Source organism: Pseudopipra pipra, chromosome 21 (genome assembly GCF_036250125.1).
Source record: "Pseudopipra pipra isolate bDixPip1 chromosome 21, bDixPip1.hap1, whole genome shotgun sequence".
NCBI classification, from domain to species: Eukaryota; Metazoa; Chordata; class Aves; order Passeriformes; family Pipridae; genus Pseudopipra; species Pseudopipra pipra.
In genome coordinates, this window is record NC_087569.1 from 6,471,343 (window position 1) to 6,491,952 (window position 20,610).

General features: G+C 50.5%; 1 protein-coding gene across 2 annotated transcripts; it reads right to left on the bottom strand.

The window, feature by feature from the left end:
• Positions 1-58: 58 nt before the first annotated feature.
• PRPF8 (pre-mRNA processing factor 8) lies at positions 59-19,360 on the bottom strand. 2 transcript variants are annotated; one of them, XM_064677361.1, is made up of 43 exons: positions 19,305-19,360; positions 19,044-19,153; positions 18,792-18,960; positions 17,680-17,844; positions 17,373-17,591; positions 16,437-16,649; positions 16,190-16,315; positions 16,007-16,112; positions 15,315-15,505; positions 15,005-15,124; positions 14,738-14,927; positions 14,449-14,568; positions 14,015-14,149; positions 13,777-13,906; positions 13,216-13,412; positions 12,903-13,109; positions 12,650-12,813; positions 12,197-12,323; positions 11,893-12,085; positions 11,378-11,565; positions 10,921-11,159; positions 10,239-10,385; positions 9,838-10,048; positions 9,638-9,754; positions 9,305-9,552; positions 8,942-9,121; positions 8,340-8,475; positions 7,579-7,748; positions 7,159-7,288; positions 6,831-6,977; positions 6,475-6,635; positions 5,660-5,851; positions 4,839-5,076; positions 4,457-4,585; positions 3,770-3,883; positions 3,476-3,649; positions 3,031-3,224; positions 2,453-2,692; positions 2,202-2,343; positions 1,736-1,876; positions 1,368-1,507; positions 990-1,192; positions 59-377 (listed from the first exon to the last, which is right to left on the bottom strand). In XM_064677361.1, the coding sequence occupies exons 2-43, from the start codon at positions 19,141-19,143 to the stop codon at positions 223-225; spliced, it is 7,008 nt and encodes a 2,335-aa protein (XP_064533431.1). In that variant the 5' UTR covers positions 19,144-19,153; positions 19,305-19,360; the 3' UTR covers positions 59-222. The 2 variants fall into 2 exon arrangements, with proteins under 2 accessions (XP_064533431.1, XP_064533432.1); XM_064677362.1 differs by having other exon boundaries at positions 19,275-19,320.
• Between the last annotated feature and the right edge of the window lie 1,250 nt (positions 19,361-20,610).

Sequence of the window (20,610 nt, forward strand, 5' to 3'; positions counted from 1 at the left end):
CCGGCCCGGCCCGCCCCGTCCGGGGCCGCCCCCGGGGCGGGATCTCACCGGCAGCGCCTCCCGATCGTACAAAATTTATTGAGCCACGGGGGAGGTGGGGTACAACAACCCGGGACGGTGCGCGGAGGATGGGGGGGCTACGGGGGGCGAGTGGGGTGCGCGGGGGACACACAAACACGCTGTTGAATATCAACAGTACTAAGAGTGGGGGCGCGGGCAGGATTAGGCGTAGAGATCCTCGCGGTCGGCCGAGTAAACTTCCCCCTCCTGCAGCAGCGCGAAGTTGAGGAAGTGAGAGGGGCGATGGACCTCGTGGTAAAACTCCTTGGGGTTGGCGAGCTGCAGCTCGTACTTCATGTTGGGGTCGTGGCGAACACCTGGAAGAGAGAGACTGTCACCCACCTGAGAGCCCCTCCTGCCTCCACCATCCTCCTGAAGCTCCCTACCCTCACAGGCTCTGTTTTTAAGCACGGCCATGCTAGAAGGGAGAGTTCTAAATCCACAAAATTATCACCTCTTGGACCCCCCCCCAAGAGATCTACAGTCCATTTCTCTACTTGAATGTTCTGTCTGTCACTTTCATTTCCTGACCCCTTCTCCAGCTGGCTGTGGTGTTCATCATGCCAGGACCTCCCCTCACTTCCCTACTGGGAACTGCTTCTCTCTTGCATTTTCCATTATCTTTTCTGCCTGACAGGGATTAATTATTCATTGGTGACAAACCAGACACTACAATCCAGACAGACACAGTATCTATTTCTCCCCTCTATCAGTTTGTTCTCTTGCCACCAAAAAAATCATTGAGAACTGACATCTCTGTGCTGGCACCAAGGAAAAGTCAGACCACAGTGCTGGTATCCCTGCCAGCTGCTGCAGGGAAGGTCAAGCTTTGGAGTGGGTAAGGAATGTTTCCCTGAGGAGCAGCTATTTCTTCCTCCGCAGGCTACTCACGCTGCCTCTTTTCCCATCCCCTTCCCGGGACAGCTCACCCATGAAGTTGTAGTTCCAGGAGCCCTGTGCTGGGACCATGAAGAAGCCGAGGAAGCGGTCGGACAGCAGCATCTGCACCCTCTCGTAGTGGGAGGGCAGGTACCCCTTGGGGTTGTTCCCTTTGTCCGTGTTCTGGCGACCCCACTCGTATCCACTCGGGGTCAGTTTGTAGGCTGTCAGTGTGCAGGAGCCGGGTGTGAAACTGAAAGGGAGGAGGGATGGGGCAAGTCAGACTCATCTGGGGGCAGAGGAGGGAAACCAGGGATGAGCCAACACTCCCTTTCTGCCAAATTTTATTTTGAGACCTCAGCGTGTTCCCAAGCACTGCACCCACAGCCCCCCTCAGAGGGGCACCAGAAAAGCTCCCTGTCCCTCACCTGCAGGTGATGATGATGGTCTTCTCCCCATCCCAGGAGGGGTTGTCAGCCATGACCTTGGCGTGGGTGGTGACATCCTGCGGTGAGAGCTGAGGGGACTCGTTTGGTTGGGTGTGAATCCACCCCAGAGGTTCCATTTCCTGACAAAAAGGCAGTGGTTTAGAGAGAAATCAAAGATGTCCAAAACAGGACCACTTCAAGCCTGGCAAAAAGCACAGAGACCGCAGGCTTCCCCTCACCTGACCCCACTCAGGCTGGCTTCAGGCCAAGCCCTTTCAGTCCCACATCTGCAAGGGACCAAGAGAAGCTGCCCCACCACGTCAGGTCCCTGTTATTGACCTTCCACCCACCCTGGGAGCTCAACTCACCTTCAGATACTCGTGCTGTGGCAGCTGCCCTGGGAGATGCACAGTCTGGTGTGTTCCCCACTGGGGCACCATCACAATGCACCGGATCTCCTTCACCTGGGGGTTATCTGGAGGGCTCACTCCATACAGGTAACCTGCAATCTAGGAACAGACACATGCCTTAGAGGCCCAGTAGAGATCTCCATGTAATCATGTGAGAGTGGGAACTCCTTATTTCTCTAGGAGAACATCTCCTGGCTGGCAGGTTCTCACTAGACAACATCACAGTCTTGGGCCACAAGGAGCCATCAGGACCTGGCTAGAACTTGGCTGCTCAGATGTACTGCCAGTGCCTGTCTCCAGCACAGAAGGCTTCACATGGACAGCAGCAGGTTCCCAGCCCTTCACCACCAGTTCCTGACTGCCCAGGACCAGTGTGTGCCCAGCAGTGTGAAGCACAACTGTAAGAGATTCGCTGAGCACTCACCTGGGCCCGCAGGTCTGAGATGCAGATGAACTTCTTCAACACGTTCTTGGGAAGGATGTAGGTATAACCCGTCTCCTTTATGTCGTCTGACGAGACATAGATGTGGTTTGTCCGCAGGTGGAGGTTGGCAGCAGAAATAGCTCTGCAAAGAGGAGGTGATGATCAGAGGGTGCACAGATCCTTCCTGAGCACTGACCTTCCCTGAGCACTCCGACCCTTCCCACGACCCCAAGCCCTGCCTGCCTTCCTACCTGACCCGCCACTCGGTCTTGGAGGAGAAGGTCTGTGTTTCGTAGTTGCTGGTGGTGGAGGTGATGATTTCATCCCCGTGTTTGTTCACGGTGCGGGTCTGTGTGGCTGTCAGCTGGGACTGCTCCTTGGTTTGCTTCTCAATTTCTGCGATCTGCTGTCTCTGCTGAGATGGGGCCGAGATCTCCATGCCCAGGATAATGTCTCGGATCTCTGACTGTGTCAGGGATGCGACGTTCACACTGGAAGAGAAAATCCACTCAAGTCAGGCACTTGAAAATGCATTCTGGACCCTTCTCATCAAGGCACAAGCTCAAAACATCCACTCAGGGTGCTTTGAAAAATGAAACCACAACTTTCTAAACAAGAGAAGGGGCCAAAACACATGATGCTTCGATCAGAAAACATTTGGTGCAAATATTTTTGCATACCTTACTAGAAAGCAATTAATAAAAACCAATTTCCCTACAAAGCTGATGATTCATTACCACAGGTCCTTCTCACAAGGAGTACTGGTGCCCCAGTTTTAAGAGCAGGAAGGAAAGGCTGATAGGATTATTGCAGCTGTACAGTGGCTTACTTGTTCTTCTTGCCATAGTCAGCAAGGATGAGATCCTTCAGCTGCACCTCCACCTTGATCCACTCCTCATCTGTGAGGGTTGGCCAGATGTGGTGAGGCTCAGTGATGGTCGTCTTATCTGGTTTCAGAATAACTTTGGCTCGATCATTATTCACGTGTAGTGCCCGGAGAATCAGGATCAGACGGGAGAATGCCTTGGAGATGAAAAAAAGATGCACTTAAACAGAAGGAAACCAAATATACAAGGCCCTAAGTACAGCTCTCCTCTGTTTGGACACGCAGACATTGCATGGGAAGTGCCAGCGAAATTGATCTGAAGGAAAATCCCGGCAGATTCAGAGCTAAGTGCTCCCAAACAACAAATCATGAGGGATGATTGAAGCCTTGGTTCCTGCCTCATTTACCAGCAGCAAAGCAAAATTACAGAAGAGACATCTGTGCTCACCGTGTAGGAAGAGATGGTTTTCAGCCAGTCATCGTAGAGATTGAAGAGAACCATCTGGGGTTCAGTAGCCTTCAGGATGAGATCACCAAACTTTTCCACTTTCAGACAGGCCTGGAAGGGCAGCTGCAACTCCGAGCCTTTGATGACAATATTGGGGAAATCCAGCAAGTGCACCTGGAGTTTATCAAGAGGAATTAGCTCACAACTACTGCAGAACATCACAGGAACGCAGAAGTGTCCTGTCACCTCCCAAAGGTTTTATACATCCTCACAGAGCAGGATCTGTATTGTTACCTCGAGTGGGTCCAACATGCCCTTCCGAGTCACTATGATCTGCTTCGGCTGCTCCTCCACAGGAAGGGATCGGATCAAGGCAGCCACTTCTTCAGCAGTCTTCCACTTGGCCAACTACAGAAAGACAGCAGGGTTAGAGAAATATCTCCCTGCTAACAGCATAGTCTCCATGTCTCTGGGAATCAGAAAGATGCAAACCAAATTCTAAAAATACAACTGGAATTTATGGCTTGTTCCAGACCAGTGACAAGGCCCAGCATTTCCTCCTTACTGATCACAGAGGGCAGTTTCCATTCCTGGAGCTCAGTTACTCCTGACTGGATCAGAAAAAACAGCTGGCTACTCCACCTCCCTGGATTTGCCACCTGAGAGTCTCCTCACTGCACTGGATGTACGGTCAAGTGCAACATGATTTGTGTAACGAGGAGCACTGCACTGTTCCTCAAGTCCTGTTTGATGATGTGGGGTCTCTACACCTCAGAGCCTCCAAATCCTTGCAATGCCTTTGTTCTTTCACTTTTACATCCCATGCTCATGCCTGCCTGAGCACTTGTCACATACTGGAAATTGGAGACCCAAACTCATTAAGAGGCAGGAAGATGAAGATCTTCATGGTTTTCTGCTTGAGTTAGTCCCAAGCAGTCAGAGCCCATCCCCAGCTCACACCAAAGCACAGCCAGGCCCTACCTGTCCCAGACGCTTCTGTCCTGCCCACACAGATGTGTGAATGATCTTCAGGAAGAGCTGTCCAGTTCTGGGATTGAAGATGAAAATGGCTCCATTGATGGGTTTTGTGGTCAGATTCCCTTCAAAAGTCTGAGAAAATAAGCAGAAGTGAGAAATACAGGGAGATAAATGTAGCCCACACCTTTACATAACAGCTGACTCGCTGTGTGCTTTGAGCAGGAACTGTACAGGACTTTTAAGAGCTGCTCTGTGCACACTGCAAAAACCTGGGAACATGTGCTGACTCCCAGTTTTCCATCATGCATGGAAACCTCCGCCCGCCCCCTCCCCCCAAAAACATCACAGTCCCTGCCCTTTCCCTGAGACACACTTCTGGCCTCACCTTGTGAATGGTGACTCTGTACACATTGGTGTCATCCACAAACCAGATGATCTGGTTGGAGAAGAGCTCTCCGTAGTTCTGGGAGGAAAGGTAGGGCTCCGTGGGCTCTGAGGAGTAGAGCTGCAGCCCCTTGCGGATCCGTTCCCTCAACACATACAGAGCAGGGTTTGCTTTCATAATTTTGGCCATGGCCTGCTGGATCAGAGGTTTGCTCCCAGGGAACCAGTTCCCGTAAGCACTGAAGAAGAAAACAAACAGAAGGTCAAGTTGTTGCCATTAGATGTGAGATGAAGAGACAACAGCCACACACAAGTTCTTCCACACAGCAACCTTTGCACCTGCTGAACATACAACAACTTGTACTGCTGTGTGACTTCTGTCATGTCCCTGGGAGCTGTTCACCTATGGCTTTTCCCTACATCTCCTTAGTGGGAAGCCACAGCATAGACATGCTGCAGTCCCAGAGAAGCTGCACCTTCTCTAACAAGCACACTGCAGCAGGGGCTGCTTGCTGGGACTTCCTCCCTCATTTTCCAGTGAAAAAGCTGTAGCCACTTGTAGGGGCCTTGAAAAAAGGCCTGTCCTTCAGCTCCAAGAACAGTCTGCCAGAAATCTAAGAAAATAAATTATTAATGAACTGAGGGAACAGAACCATTAGTATTGAATGAGCAGACACTGGGCAACCTGAAATGCCCTATCCAACTCACTGCACAGCTCCAGCTCCTGCCTGGAATACAACCCGGTTTGGAGATGCACTAACAACAATCATGAACCAGCAATGACAAAACTACAAACTAGAACAGAGAAGGTGCAGATCTCACCTGTGCAAGTTGTAGGCCAGGTCGATGGCGATGAGCACCCCAGTGGGAGATGGGTAGATACTCATGTTGTCTGTGGTGTAGTCCAGGAACTTGGCTCTCGCGTAGCGCTCGATGTCATGGGAATCGTAGTCTCCCCAACGCAGCTGGATGTCTATCCAGTACTTCTGAGTGGTGGTGCTGTCCATCACATCCCTAGGGAGAAAGCAAGCCAGAACAAGTTAATCTTGCACAAAACTTTTCTGCAGTTGCTGCGTGTCTTTGACACAGAGTAACTGCCACCAAGTAGGGACACTGCAGCCAGCTACTATTCCCATTCCATCCTGGAAAGGGACTCCGCTGCTCTCCTCATGAGGCAAATGCAGAGACTGGTAACAGAACCAAGGGGGTTCAGCTGCAGGTTTAAACAAAGCAGTAGTTAGTCCAATGTTGTGTAGTCATGAGGGTCATCTCTCCTGGTGTGGTGAGGATTTAGTGAGAATTCACTCCAGATTCTGGCCCTGGGACAGCTCAGCTTTGTGGGGTGTCCAAAAGAACCTTCAGAGCTCCTGAGCAATGGGCTCAGGGAAAAGGTCACCCAGAGGAGAGAACAGGAGCAAAGACAGCCTTGGTGTTTTGCAGAGGGCAGTGACAGGAGGTGCTGCAACCACCTACCCAAATGAGCCCTGCACTTTGCCAGGCAGGATTGTTTCCTCCAGTGTCCCCTAAAGAAAACCAACCCTAAATACCCAAGGGATATGGGCTTTGGGGCTCTGGATGACAGGCTCAGCAGCTCTGCTTTCCAGCAAGATCAAGGAGAGGGAAAGGGAAACACTCACTTGGAATCTGCGAGCAATGATGGACGCGACACATTCCACTTATAGGAAGCAAAGAGAAGGATGTCTGCACACGAGGAATTCATCTTGTATGACTTCCTGGGATGGATTGTCTCCTTCTGCACTGTCTCAATCTCCAGAGCATCGAGCTCTTGGTCAAACACCTGGGGAAAAGGCAAAGATGAGTTGTGTTCAAGCAACCCAGCTAAAGAATCTGTCCTCAACATGGAACTAAAACAGGCAGCCAGGAAAATCCCATTTCCTTCCCTCCTCTGTCAAATTGTTGAAGAAGCACTCGCCCTGCTAGAAAAGAAGTGCCTGTGCACAGCACAGAAACAAACCAAGCCCACACTGCTCACCTGACACAAATCCATTACGATGCTCTCGTGGATCTTCTGCCACAAGTGAGCTCGGAAAATCTGAATGAGGGAAATCTTCAGGGTGGGGATCTTGCCGTGCATAAAGATGCCTGTCAAATCCAGCTGCACCTGAAACCCAACATACACCTGCAAAGGAAAAGCAGGTGTGAGAACACGCAACAGCACAACTGGTGAAGTTTAAAAAATGGAGCAGCTCCTCTTAAGGAGGTTTAGTTCATCTGTAAGAGATGTTCTGAAGATTAATTAGAACAATTAAACGCTCTCATTTCAAGGGAAGCTCCTACACGTACAAACTGGAGGTACTTACGTTGGCTCTGTTAATGGTAGGAGACCACCACAGGGTGAATCTTCTGTTTGGAATCTGGTTCAAACCCGATCTCTGGGCATTTGTCAGCTTCTTCCACTTCATGGACTCCTCAAAGCCACTGGCTTTCTCCCTAGAAAGGATGGCCATTAGTTGCACTAGCTGTCCTTCATCTCTGATGACTGACACGTGCCACATATAATAAAGACAGGGAACACACAGGGAGCACAGAAGATTGTTTCATGCAAAGAAATTTCCATGGATTTGCATGAAATTCAACTCTAGCCTCATCTCAGGTGCACTCACAACTGAACTACACAATGTGCTCACATGATGACTGAAAAATAGCAATAACTCAACAGAATCAGCACGGTCTTGCAGCTCCAGACTGCAAGACAAGGCCACATCGAAGTTTTCTCTTACCAGAAGAGACCCTCCCATGTGGGGAAGTAAGTGCCCTTGAAGAGGGTGTGCTCCAGGATTCCTTCCACCCCACCAAGAGCCTGGATCATGTCTGTGCGGTAGTTGTTCAGATTCCACAGTTTGCCATCGTGGCGCTGGTGTGTCCACCAGAACGGGTTCTGCTTCAGCACCTGGAGATGACAGTGCACCAGTGAGCAGCCTGGTGTTCACATCATTTCACTGGCTGCACTTAGCGTGGCAACCAAGATGATGGTGACGATGATGTCCGCGAACATGTGAAAAACCCTCATGCCCTCAGTTCTGGAGGACACAGCTCATCTACAACGTGAGTTCTGTCAGTACAACTATGCAATTCAGACTGGGTAGAATCTAAGGTGATGATTTCATCTTTCAGGAACTGGCCTTCTATCATTAGAGGCTTTAAATAATGCATTTTTTCCAATGTTATTAAAATTTAATATTTTTGAATGTTTGGTTTGGGACCACTATTTTCTCTCTCCAGAACCGATTTCTTACTATCCAGTTGTGCTAAGTGTGATGTTCCCCAAACACTGCAATCAATCCAAATGCTTCAAAAGTGGATAGCTACGAATTCTGGAGCATTTGGTTCTCAACAGCCTCTACCAGTCCCAACATGGCTTTAAGTTCTTCCTGCAGCAGACAGACAAGTGCATGTGCAATAGTGCAAAGTGAAAGGACTTTGTCTGGAAGAGGTATCTTTGAACTCCACACTCAGGTGAAGAGAAATCCCCAGTCAGTACCTGATACTGTTTGAAGTCAGTCCTGACTCTCCATCCTTTATCATAAGCCAGGGTGTGCCGGTCCTTCTGGAACAGGGTGTTGATACGAGGAATTCCCCTGTCCCATGAGTCCTCCAGATCCTCCAGCGTCAGACGCCTGAAGAAAAAAGTCCCCACACTTTGTTACTCTCAATTTTACAGCAATGCATTAATTATTAATAACAATATCACTTGATGATATTACAGAAATAGCACAGAGCTTGGGGCTCTGGCAGGGGACATTCTAAAATGCCAAACACTCAGCAAAGTGCCTGCAACCATCACTGTGAGCACAATGATATCAAACAGGCAAAAGAGAAAGCCTTTGTAAGTGCACAAAACTAACTGCAAATGGGTCTGATATCAGCTTTCCCTGATACCAATGGCCATACCATTTCTCTTAAGCTGTGCCACTGGTGCACTTGCTGCTTGCAGAGTCCACACCTCCTCTAGAGGCAAGGCAGCAGCTTTGCAGGCAGACTGTGGCTGGTACCACAAGACCTGCAAGGTCTCCAAAATCCCCAGACAGCACAAGACTTCACACAGCTGCCTGTCCTCACACACAGACACACATGGCAACACACCTGTTCTGGGCTATGGCCTCCTGGCGCTTAAGGGCATACTCTGCCCACACCCTCTGAGAGTCAATGAATTCACTTTCCCATGGCTGGATGTAACGATACAAATTTGGGATGAGCTGGTCCTCCTCGTGACTCATTCCCGAGCGGAAGTGAGTGATGCCAACATCTGTCTGCTTGGACCACCTGGAGCAAAAGAGGCACAAGAGTGAGGTAAGGGGGATAGGGCTTCACAGGTCACTGCCATGAGTTACTGTAAAGGCAACATATCTCTGTAACATGCTGTGGTTTAGCACTCTGATATTTTTATGGGAAAGAGCATCTAAGAGAACACCCAACCCATGCAGGCATTAGAGCAGCACAGCTCACCTCAGGTCAGACTGCGGGATGAGAACGTGGCCCATGGAGAGCATGCCCAGCCCTCCCAGCTCTTTAGGGGTGTAAAACACCACTGGAGGAAAGCGGCTGGGCATTTTGGAATTCAGGCCGATTTTGATTCGAGTCTGGATTTTATTCTCACACTTCACCAGCAAATCAAGCAACTCCTGAGTATTTACAACGGCTTCCCGGAAATATGTCATCAAGCCAATCAGAGCTGTGTTCCATTTATTGACAATCTAGAAGGGAAAGGAAAGGTTAAATTTTCAGCTTGTCCCCCAGGCATCTGCAGGAAGCTCTTGTCACATCTTTCTCCCATCTTACCTTAGTGAAGGTTGTGGAGCCAGATGCCATGAGGATCTGCCTCACTCTGTTGTGAAACCTCTGCATAGACTCGTCGTCCACACGCAGGAAGCACTGAGCTGTGCGCTCCTTGGTGACCTGAAGAGCACAAGCCCATCAGTTCCCTCCTGAGACTGTAAGGGAATCCCAAGCTCTCCCACCCCATCAAACCCTCATCCCACCTCGTTCTGCAGGTTCCAGACCCCGTCCTTGTGAGTGAACTCCTCGTAGCTGGTGCGGCACTTGGGCAGGATGCGGCACTCAAAGCCACACATGTTGAACAGCAGGTTGGGGTTGTCCTTGCTGTACACGGACACGAAGCTGTTCTCCCACTGCACCGTGGTCACCGACCGAGGCAAACGGTTCTTGATGTCCCAGAATACAGCACGGCCCCTGGAAAACAAGATGTGCACATCTCACAGCTTTCCTAACACTACAGTCTCTCACGCCCACCGCTCACTGTCACAATTCCAGCACAGAGCCCTCACTTCCTTCATCCTGAGCACCCATCAGCCTCCAACAGTTATTTATCACAACTAATTTTCCCACCCTCCCACTTTTTTTTCCTGGCTGTAACACTTACAGGTTCACATCATGTTTCATGAGGCGCATCCGAGCGTCCCGGGGCCAGCACTTCTTGTTGTTGTAGCCTACGATGTTCTCGTTGTTGGGATCTGGATGCTCTGTCAGGTACCGCTGAATCAGGTCTCTTGCCTCATCAGCTGTAAATCTGGAAACACAGAGAAAAGGATCTGGAATTACATTAACTTCTCAGAACACCAGTCTGGCCAGACAGATAAGGACTTGCTAATGGGCAGCTCTTTATCACAACGTTTTTGAGGTAACTATCACATTTCTGTATCCTCCCACTGAAGGAAGCTTCAGTTTCGTTAGCATAGAGCAACCCAAGACTGGCAGGATTAACTTTCCATGAACAGACATTAAATTTTATGTCCCCTTGTTGGGAATCCAGAAAAGACTTATTTCACCAGTCTCTAATTTACCAAATCTCTAACAGTTGAACTCTTGACATTGTTGTTTCTACTGGTCCACTGAAGCTGTAGAAAAGCGAACTGAGAAAGCAAGAGAAGCCATGTGGACATACAGTTGTTCTGGGAAGTGTCAATTCAAATATTCCTGATCTTCCTTAGCAAAGGGAACAAAAGCCTGGAGTAGGAGAACACCAGTTCCCCCTTTCACAGCATCTGCTGGCAGATACCAGAGCAGAAGTTCACCTGAGGAAAGCAGAGCCCCAGAGATCTCACCTGAAGAAGATGTGAATCCGGTCAATGTATCTGCAGAAGAGGCGGATGGGATGGGCCACCTCCGTGGCAATGTCCTGGAAGCTGAGGAAGTCATTTGGCATCTGGGGAGGCCCAGCCATTTCACTGGCCCGGTGCAGACCCAGCACCAGCAGGTCCATCACAAGCCCATAATACTGGACAATGAAGGAAGCAAACTGCAGCCCACGAATAATCCCGTAGGAGTTTGTGTGATTCATGTCCTGAGGAAATGAAGGGGAATTGTGAGAACCTGGCACAACACATCAGAGACCTTTCACCCGAGCAGCTGCTCTTTAGCAGGATGCAGAAGGCTCTTCTTACTCCCTCATCACTTCTTTCTCTGGCAGGTCTTTTGTTCCCTCCTCCCCCATGGGTTCAAAACATCCTCGACCCATGGGTCCCTTTTACCACAGACCCCTTTCCTGACAGCAACCATCACCTTGTAGTTGATGACCACGTTGTTCTTGGCTGTCATGTAGTCAGCAATGTTGTGATCAACAATAAGACGCAACAGCCTGTTGAGCAGCGTCAGGTCAATCTTCTCATACATCTTCTCAAATCGAGATTCCAGCATCACGTTGCATTCACCTTCACTTGTTTCCCAAACATCTTGCAGATTATTAATGCCTGAGGAGACAAACAAGCTTGTTGTGTTATCTGTCACATCAGAGTGCAGAAGCATCCCCTGGGCATGGTCAGGTCCTGTAAGTGCCTGATTTTTCAGACTCTGGACTTTGCAGTCTATCCAGAAATGGGAACAAAAATATGTAATCAACCATGAATGCTCCTTCCCCAGTATATATGTATATATAACCTACAAAATACAGTCTGTGATTGTAATGACTGTTGACTGCAAGTTGCAAATATAAAGCCTCAGCTCCCAAGGGGACTCATAAGACACAAAGCCTGCAATAGGAAAAATAATTTTTCCATGGAATCCAAGACCCCACTAACCTTGGCACCACTTGTACACCAACAGTGGGGGAGGTTCAGTGTCAGCAGGTTTGATCCACGGAGGGAAGAGTCTTCGCTTATCAGCCTCATACCACAAGTACTGATCCAGATAAGCATCTGTGATCTTCTCCAAGGGCTCAACATCATACACAGGGACTAAATGGCTGTAGAGATCCATGAACTCAATTCCCACCTAAAAATAAAAAAGAAGAGAAAAAACTGAGGCTTACAGTTGACAAGAGAACATTCAGCTCCTGCATGCAGCATAACCTTTAGCATGGTCAGGCTTTCACCAGACACTCACCTCCTTGAAGGCTCTCTGAGTCAAAAGGTGTCGCTTGATTCTGGACAGAGCTTCGTGGGGATTATCATAAGCCTGTTCAATCAATCCCAGTTCCTCTCTCTGTGACTGATTCAGGCGTGATTTCACACTGAAAGCAAGAAAGAACAGCTCAGCACCTACGCATGAACAGACTAATGGCCACTGCATTGAACTGATGTTCAACCAAGCAGATCCAGACAAGATCTGTAACTCTTCACAATCTACATCCCCAAGCTGAGAAGCATGGCATTGGTTTTGTCCAAGTGAGAGTCCACAAGGAACCCCCAGTCAAGTTGGTAGTACCACAACCTACAGCTTTTACTAGTCCATCAGGATAAATTTTACCATACTCAATCTCAGGAGAACAGATAACAGAACAGCTTCAGGACCCTCTCCCAGTGCCCCTGCAGATCACAATCACTTCCCACTGCTTACCTGTAAGCCTCCTTCAGCCTCTCCAGGGCTAATATCAGCAACTTGGTGTCATGCTTGTAGGACAGTGGGGGGAAGGGAATGGGGGAGAACCTCCTGCTCTCCAGCCAGTGCACTGTGGTTGTGTACACAGCAACAGCCTCTTCCGCAGTGATGTACGGCCCGTCCTGCAGAACCACACCACCAGTGTCAGTCAGTGAAAGCTTCCCCATGGAAACAGTACCAATCTGGGCAACCTCAGGGAGGACAGAAGTACCTTCAGGTAATTATGCTGCCGTTCCTGCTCAGCTTTTAGGTAGAGCCTGGTCAGCCGGCCCAGGTTCTTCTTGCAGACGGTTTTGTCCACGGTGGCACCGCGGCGGATCCGCTCCCTGTTGTAGTGAGCTGTGTTTGTCCACCAGTCAGCCTTTGCCTTCACATACCTCAGGATCATGTTCTCAATTGGAGTTGGCAGACCTGGCACCTGGGCAGGGACAGTAAGTTGAGGGGAGCAGGAGTGGGAACCTCTCCAAGAGCAGTTCCACCTGGGACACGTTAAATTGAATCAAAAGGCCAAACGAGAGACTTACCTTCCAGGGAATATTGGCCTTCCAGCACCGCCAAGCCTCGCTCAGGTGCTGCAGGATGGTTCTGGCTTTGTTCTGTTTGATTCCTTCTGGCATCATGTCCAGAATGTCATGCATCACGGCTGCCCTCAGCTCCAGGTCAAAGTGAGACTCCACACGCTGCTTCGTGACAGTCTTTGCAACGCCCTTCGAGTGACGGCCTGGAAAAACCAAAGTCCTTCAGGAATTCTGACACCACTGGGCAGTGATCCTCCTTCTTCCTAACACAGGAGTGCATGGAAGTGCAGGATGGCTCAAGAAATTACACTGCCACAACATCACTGACGAGTTTGGAGTAGATGATTAGGAGGCTATGGACCCCACAGTGCTATGGAGCAGGGAATCCCACTCCCATTTGGAATCTATTCTGGGGGAACTGATCTTTTAAGAGCTCTAAACCAGCCAATAGCTCTTGGGACATGGAGCATGGATAAAGACAGTGGGAATAGAAAACAAGCTGGCAAGTAAACACTATTAATCTTTACCACACACTCCTCCCACATCCAGGATTTACAGGATGCTGACCTTCAAACTGCCTGGCCAGCAGATTCCCCAGCCAGCGTTCCAGCAGCGGGGTGATGCCCCTCATGAAAAACAGCCACACTCTCCAGCCTGGAGCCCAGAAGCCACAGCCAGGACCTTTGCCCACAGGCCCCTGGAAGAAGAGAGACACTGTAAGGGCAGGTCATTACTGACACTCCAGAATCCCCCCTTGCTGATCAGTTTACGTGGGGCCACCATTACGTGGGAAGGTGGAACTTACTGTGTTAAACCTGTAGTAGATGAGATGTTTGAGGTCCTTGCACATACGAATCTGCCTCATCAGTTTGTACTTGTACCGGTACATGCCCGTGAGCTGACCCACGTGGGCAAAGATGTACTGCAGACCATCTGCCAACTGAAACATAGAGCACAGTCAGGGATAGCAAAAAACACCTCATCCACTGCTCCAGCAGCCAGGAGCAGTGTATTAGGCCATACAAAGTTCCTAATGCTGACTCATGCAATGATCAATTCTTATAAACTAGTATAAAAGCAGAATTTCACACCACGCTGCATGTTTTTTCCCCTCTTCTCCATAACACTGCAACGTTCAGTCACCTTGTTCATCCCATATATGCCACTTGCCATATAAGATATTCCAATCCTCCTCTCAACTTCCCCTCATCACCTTAAATATAAAAAAAAAGAGCCTACCTGAAATGCATCCACGTTTCCCAGTCTGTACTGGACGTGGCTGTCCACCACCAGCTTAGTCAGCCGCAGGACCTCTCGGCACAGATGGAAAGCGTTACCAAAACGGGATTTTTTTCTTTCCTGGATAAGACAAAATATCCAGAATTTATGTAACAATGTCATAGAAGAAACCACTCCAACTTGATCAGCCTGTACAACAACTGAACAAGTTGAAGCACTGTGGCCTGTCTTACCACACCAGCTACTCAGTAAACTCTGCTCTTGAGTACAACAGCACATGGACTGATACCTTAGTGGTGAGGGTCTTCACGGGCTTCAGGTTGAAGTTGTAATCCAAGTGAAGGTAGTTCAGGTTCTTTCTGTGGATCAGCAAGTTCAGCATGTTGTAGCCCTGGCGACACACCTGCAGGCCCACTTCCACCCAGTCCAGCTTCGTCGACTGGAAAAACTTGGTAGCCTTGAAGGAGCGGAACAGGTACCTGGAGAGAGCAGAGACTACACTCAGCTGAAACCCCCATACAGATCAGCAATCCCCCACTGAACAGACCCCACTCACCTCTTCTTCTGGGCCTTGGGAGGTCTGTGCTTGAGAGCATTCAGAACATAGTATTTCAGGAGCTTCTGGTAGGAGACTCGCACTTTTACTGGCTGGCCTGCCGGGCAGTGCTCACGGTACCTATGGATAAACCACACTCCAATGTTTCAGGTAACTCACATTCCCTACAGAATGAGTCTCCAGAAACTCTCCTAAAATCTCTAGAAACCAGTCACAGCAGGATGTATTTATTTCATTTCCAGTAACAAAGAACCACTTTGACAAAAAGTCATAATCGCTAGAACAGTCCCTTGCCCAGGAAAGAACTCACCAATTCTTGACCAGTGGGATATCAAGAGCTCTCCGGGTCCTCCCAGACCTCAAGTTGAAGGGTCGTGGGGCCCACAGCAGGGCAATGCCATTGGCTGTGTTATCTGTGTAGAGTGGGGTATCCTTCAGGAAAGGTTCCACAAACTCTGGCAGTTCAAACTCTTCATCGTCGTCAGGCAGCGGTTCCTGGCTCTGAAATTCAGAAGCACCAAACGTGTTTCCTGGTTGCTTCAGCTCAGTTTTCTGAGTTAACCAAGCAGAAAACAATTCTTTGCTCTCATGGAAGTGGCAGTGTTGAGTATCAGAGAAGGAAAAAGCACTCAACAAGGCAAACTCTGGCTACTAGACCCTGAGATAGGTGCTACAGAGGTAACTCCGGGGAGATGTCAGCTCCATGAAGGTTACACCAGGGCAACCAAACAGATAAATGAGCTGTCAGAAGACTCTAAAATAATACTGTTAATTAGGCATTGGGCTTTATCCTACAGGGGCCATAGGAAACATCTTTGTGCAACTCCAGAAATAGAAAAAGCCTCAAATGACAATTGTGGGGTTGTTTGTCAAAGGGCTTGACCTTCTGAAATATCTACGCGTGTGTGGTCCTACCAGAAGCAAGGTTACAAACGAGATACTAAAGCCCCATCACCTCCCCAGTGTAGGGTTCACTACAGACTCTCCTGGCCAGTGACTCACCTTGACAGAATGTCTGTGTGAAATGGGGTTGATCAGCGGATCGAAGTAAAAAGCCGGGAGATCAGGATCTTCTGTTTTAATGAAAACGACGTTTGGAGTATGATACCTACAACACAAAACACACATTAGAGCATCCTGACAGCCTTCCCCTTCTCTCCTGGTTCTGGGGGCTGCTGCACTTACCAGGTGAGGTGGACATGGTGCGGCAGGTTATTGTACAGGTACGGGAAAGCAATTTTGTACTCTGTCCTGATTGGCTGCCTGATGATAATTTTGTTGATGTCATTAAATTCATTCCAGTCTTCATCCCTTAAACGAGACAAAAATATACTGTTATACAAGCACTGAGGGAGACAGAGAGGCAGTATGTGCCTGAAAATACCCTTTCCTAGATAACCACTTCTCTCTCTCTCCTAAACCCAACACTTACTGAAGATTGATGTCTCTAACAAGGGGCTCAAACTTGGGACCTCCAGGAATAGCCATGTTCAGTGCCTTGGAGGTGAAGAACGCTTTCAGGTCAAACAAGTAGAAGTAGTTGTCATCCACAAGGTCAGTAAGCAGCTGGTTGGCCAAGCGGTACAGGGTGGACATCATGGGCAGGGTGAACTGCCAGCGCTGGTACGTCGAACCGTTGACATACCTGTGAAGGACAAAGCATGGACATCCTGTGTGTGGAGGAGAACTGGGACCAGAAATAACCCCCACTCGTGCAAAATATAAAGGACAGGTAGCACATGGGCCCCTCTAGCCTGAATGAAAGGCTGCAGGACTGTTAAGAAACCACTACGGACTCCTGCCCAGAAAATGCCAACTGCTCCAGTTACTCTCCTCCTCCATGTCCAAGCTGACACAGAACATCCATGCATCTTCAACATATATCAATTTCCAATTCCAACTAGATAATCCAGGTTGTCATCTTTATGGCATGGTAAGAAACACCAGTTTTAGCACTTAAGTGGGCAGCAGCCCTCTGGGGCAGAGGGGCCTCATTTGCCCTTGTTGGATGATGAATCATAGAATGGTTTGGATTGGAAGGGACCTTAAAGCTCATCTTGTTCCAATCCTCTGCCATGGGCAGGGACACCTTCCACTAGACTAAGTTGCTCCAAGCCCCACCCAACCTGCCCTTGAACATTTCCAGGGATGGGGCAGCCCCTGAGCAACCTGAAGACAAGAGATAACAGCTTTACATCAATCAGGTTCTCCCTCTCATCCTTGAGGGAAGTTTTTTTTTCTCCCCACCAACATCACAGGTAGCTCAGCACAACACAACCAAAGGTAACACACTGCTGTGCACAGGTAATTCACGTGGTGTGTTTGGTTTTCCCCTCTCCCACTGAACTTCACTACCAGAGCCACGTACTTCCTGTTGTCCTTCAGCGGCTGGTGGTCGTAGAACCAGTCCAGCACAGGGGCATCCTCCTCGGGATCCAGCTCGAGCTGGATCGCTTCCAGGGGCTCCACATCCAGGATGTTATCAGCATAATCCAGAGGGGGCTCTTCATCATCAAACGGGGGGAATCTCATCCTCTTGAAGTGACGCCTGTCCCTCTTCTCCCGCCTCATCATGATCCACATCGACCTGCAGGAAGCCAGAGATGGTTAAACGAGGCCTTTAGGGTGGAAGCACAAGAGTTTGTCCCCCCTGAATGAGGGAAGAAGGCACCTACCCCCACTGAGCAATGTACACAGGCTCGATGACCCAGGGGATCTCGTTCACAAAGGAGATGGCACCGGTGATGTGGTAGAGGACCGGAACGTCTCGGATTTGCTCCCAGGGCATCGGCATGTTCTCCAGGAGCTTCAGCACAGCATGAGGCATGTACTTCAGGGCTCTACAGTCAGAAATTGAGGAAAACCAGGATTGGAATTGGTCTTGAGAACAGCCATCCTGCCACAAACCTTCATACCCTTCCCTCCTGCGTGCTGCTCATCCAAGCTGTTCACAAAGGCTCCCAGTGACAAATCCACGAACTTCCCACTCTATCCTTGTGCTTCATGCACTGCACTACCAAAAGGCTTTCTACTGATTTGGCTTCCAAGAATGTTATGAACAAAGATTAAGTTTTTTAAGGGAGTTTCTGGAGGTTTTATGGGTAATGGTGAGTTAGTGCAACAGATCATGATGTGCACAAGACAGCTCCCTGTACCCAAACAGCAAAGATGCACTCAGGAGGCTTTTTAATCCTGAAAAAAAGTATGTCAGCTACTTCAAACTCTCCCTCAATGTCTTCTAAGACACTGTATTGCCCAGGGCAAAGTTTTTTCTCATAAATTCAAACCAACAACTCTTTTTACTGATCCTCTTCTGCACCGATACCTCAGGGCAACAGATGAGCTACAAGTGACAAAGAGCGGCCTTTGGAGAAGGGGTTTTCCTTTCCAGGATGTATTATCCTGGGTAACTTTTTCCTCACAAGTTCAAAGCCACAGCTTCCTCCACTGATACCTCAGGGCATCCTCACTGAGCTACAACTGACAGGGAGAGCCCCTTCTCCAAAGGGTAACAGGTCATTCAACGATGTGTTATTATCCAGAGTAATGGGTAATTAAGAGATTTTTTTCTCATAAATTCAAAACAACTCTCTTTGCTGATCCTCTTCTGCACCGAATCCTCGGGGCAACGGATGAGCTACAACTAACACGGAAGAGCCCTCTGGAGAAGGGTCTCTCTCTTTAAACCATCAACAACGAGCTCTTACAAGGCGTCAGAGAAGGATCAGAGGAGGATGCCCTCGGTTCCCCAGATGCCACATCCCGGGGTATGGGGGGGGTCCCTTACCCCAGGTAGACGCGCTTGTCGTGCCGGAACTTCCTGTTGGTCATGTCGCCGTGGTCGCGGATGATCTTTCGGACGTGCTCGGGGGGCATGTCCTCCTTCTGCGCATCCACGAACCCGAATTTTCTCTTCTCCGCATAGCGCTTGGCCTGCAGCTGCTGCCACTTGCGGGCTGCGGGGACACAGAGCGGCGGCGGCTCAGGGCCTGGCCCCCCCCGCGCCGGGGAGGCTCTAGGGCGCCGGGGCCGTACCCACCTTTCTCCTGCAGCTTCTCCTCGGACATGTAGTCGGGCAGCGGAGCCATCGGGTTGGGCACCGGGGCGCAGCCGCCGCGGTACGGGAACACGGCGGCCATGGCGACGCACCTGCGGGGAGGGTGGAGAGGGGCTCAGGGCGAGGTGCGGAAACGCCGCGGGGCCGCCCCCCGGCCATTCCCCCGCCCGCCCCGGGCCCGCCCCGGCCCCGCCGCCCCCCGCCCGCCCTCACCGGCGGCCGCGGCCCCCGCGCTCCCCTCACCACAATGGCGGCCCCGCCGCCGCGCCTCGGAGACCCGGATGTGGGCAGGACGCGCGGCCGCGCGCTGCCCAATCAGCTTTCGGGCCACTTGAGAGACAGCAGGCGAGGCCTATCAGAGCGCGGAGGAGGGGCCTGGGCAGGACGGAGGGCGGAAGAGGGGAGGAAGTTGTGGGTCCCGCCCTTCGCTGCTTCCGATTGGCGGAGGGAAACGGCCGTGACAGCGCGGCGCCGCCTCTGATTGGACAGGGCCTGACTCGTCACACCCCGCCCCGGCGGTAGGGGGCGCTGTGCGGCGCCCCGGGACAGGGGGGGACCGGACCCCACCCGTGAGGGGCTTGTGGCAGGGGGGACCCTCCGAAGACATCCCGGGGACATTCCTCGTGGGACATCCCCCACGGGGCCTGTAACATCCCCGCAATGGGAGCATAGCCTGCCTCACCTAGCCCCCGCGCCCCCCCAAGGGGCTGAACCCCACCCCGCGACCCCCGGCGGGCAGGAGGATGCTGCACCCCAGGGAGTGATGCCTCCCTCTTCCCAGCACTGCCCCCATGGCCATACTATGGCCCCTAATGCCCCAGCAAGTAGCCACTCCCCACCTTGGTGCCCCCTTCTTGCCCCCCCTTGACCCCAGAGCTTGCCCCTCATCTGTGAGAACACGAGGCTCAGCTCGCTGTAGGCACAGAATTGGGTTTAATGTGTTGTCACGGGTCACCCAGCAGCCGGGCACTCACACCCCACCAGGATGGTGCTCTCCACAAATAGAAACGTAAGCGGCTTTGGCTGTGCATTGTCTCCCACTGTCCATGGATCACTCGTCTTTCCCTGCCCAGCAGGAATGTGTCTCCCTCCTCAAAACCCTCTCTTGAGCAGTTCCTTGTGCCAGCTTGTCCCCAGGCTTTTCAAGCCAAATGAGGGAATTTGTGTTAAAGCTTATTTGCCACACAGGAAACGCGACTCATGCAGTGGATTTCTCCAAACTGGTACACGTAACTCCAAGTGGGATGATCTCGTTACATACACAGTGCTGGGCTGCTAGGGAACAGTTCAGTGTGTGAGAATTTGTGGTGAAAGGGAAACGTGGAGTAAAATACATTTAAAAAATTCTGATTCCTTGTCCTAGGGAGCCTCCAGGGACAGGCAGAGGAAATGAAATGGAAATAGTTACGCTGTGCTGTGTCCTGCTCTGGTCCCTCGATTCAGGAAGGACATTGAGGTGCTGGAGCATGTGCAGAGAAGGGCAATGTAGCTGAGGAAGGGTCTGGAGCACAAGTCCTGTAAGAAGAGGCTGAGGGAGCTGGGAGAGAAA

What these genes read in the sequence shown, in the direction of transcription:
- PRPF8 (XM_064677361.1), bottom strand. Translation starts at nt 19,143, where the DNA reads ATGGCCGCCGTGTTCCCGTACCGCGGCGGCTGCGCCCCGGTGCCCAAC. An exon ending in GAAACGTGGATGCATTTCAG is followed by an intron (nt 14,150 to 14,448) that starts GTAGGCTCTTTT and finishes TCTATGTTTCAG; the next exon opens with TTGGCAGATGGTCTGCAGTA. An exon ending in CTGGAACTACAACTTCATGG is followed by an intron (nt 378 to 989) that starts GTGAGCTGTCCC and finishes TCTCTCTTCCAG; the next exon opens with GTGTTCGCCACGACCCCAAC.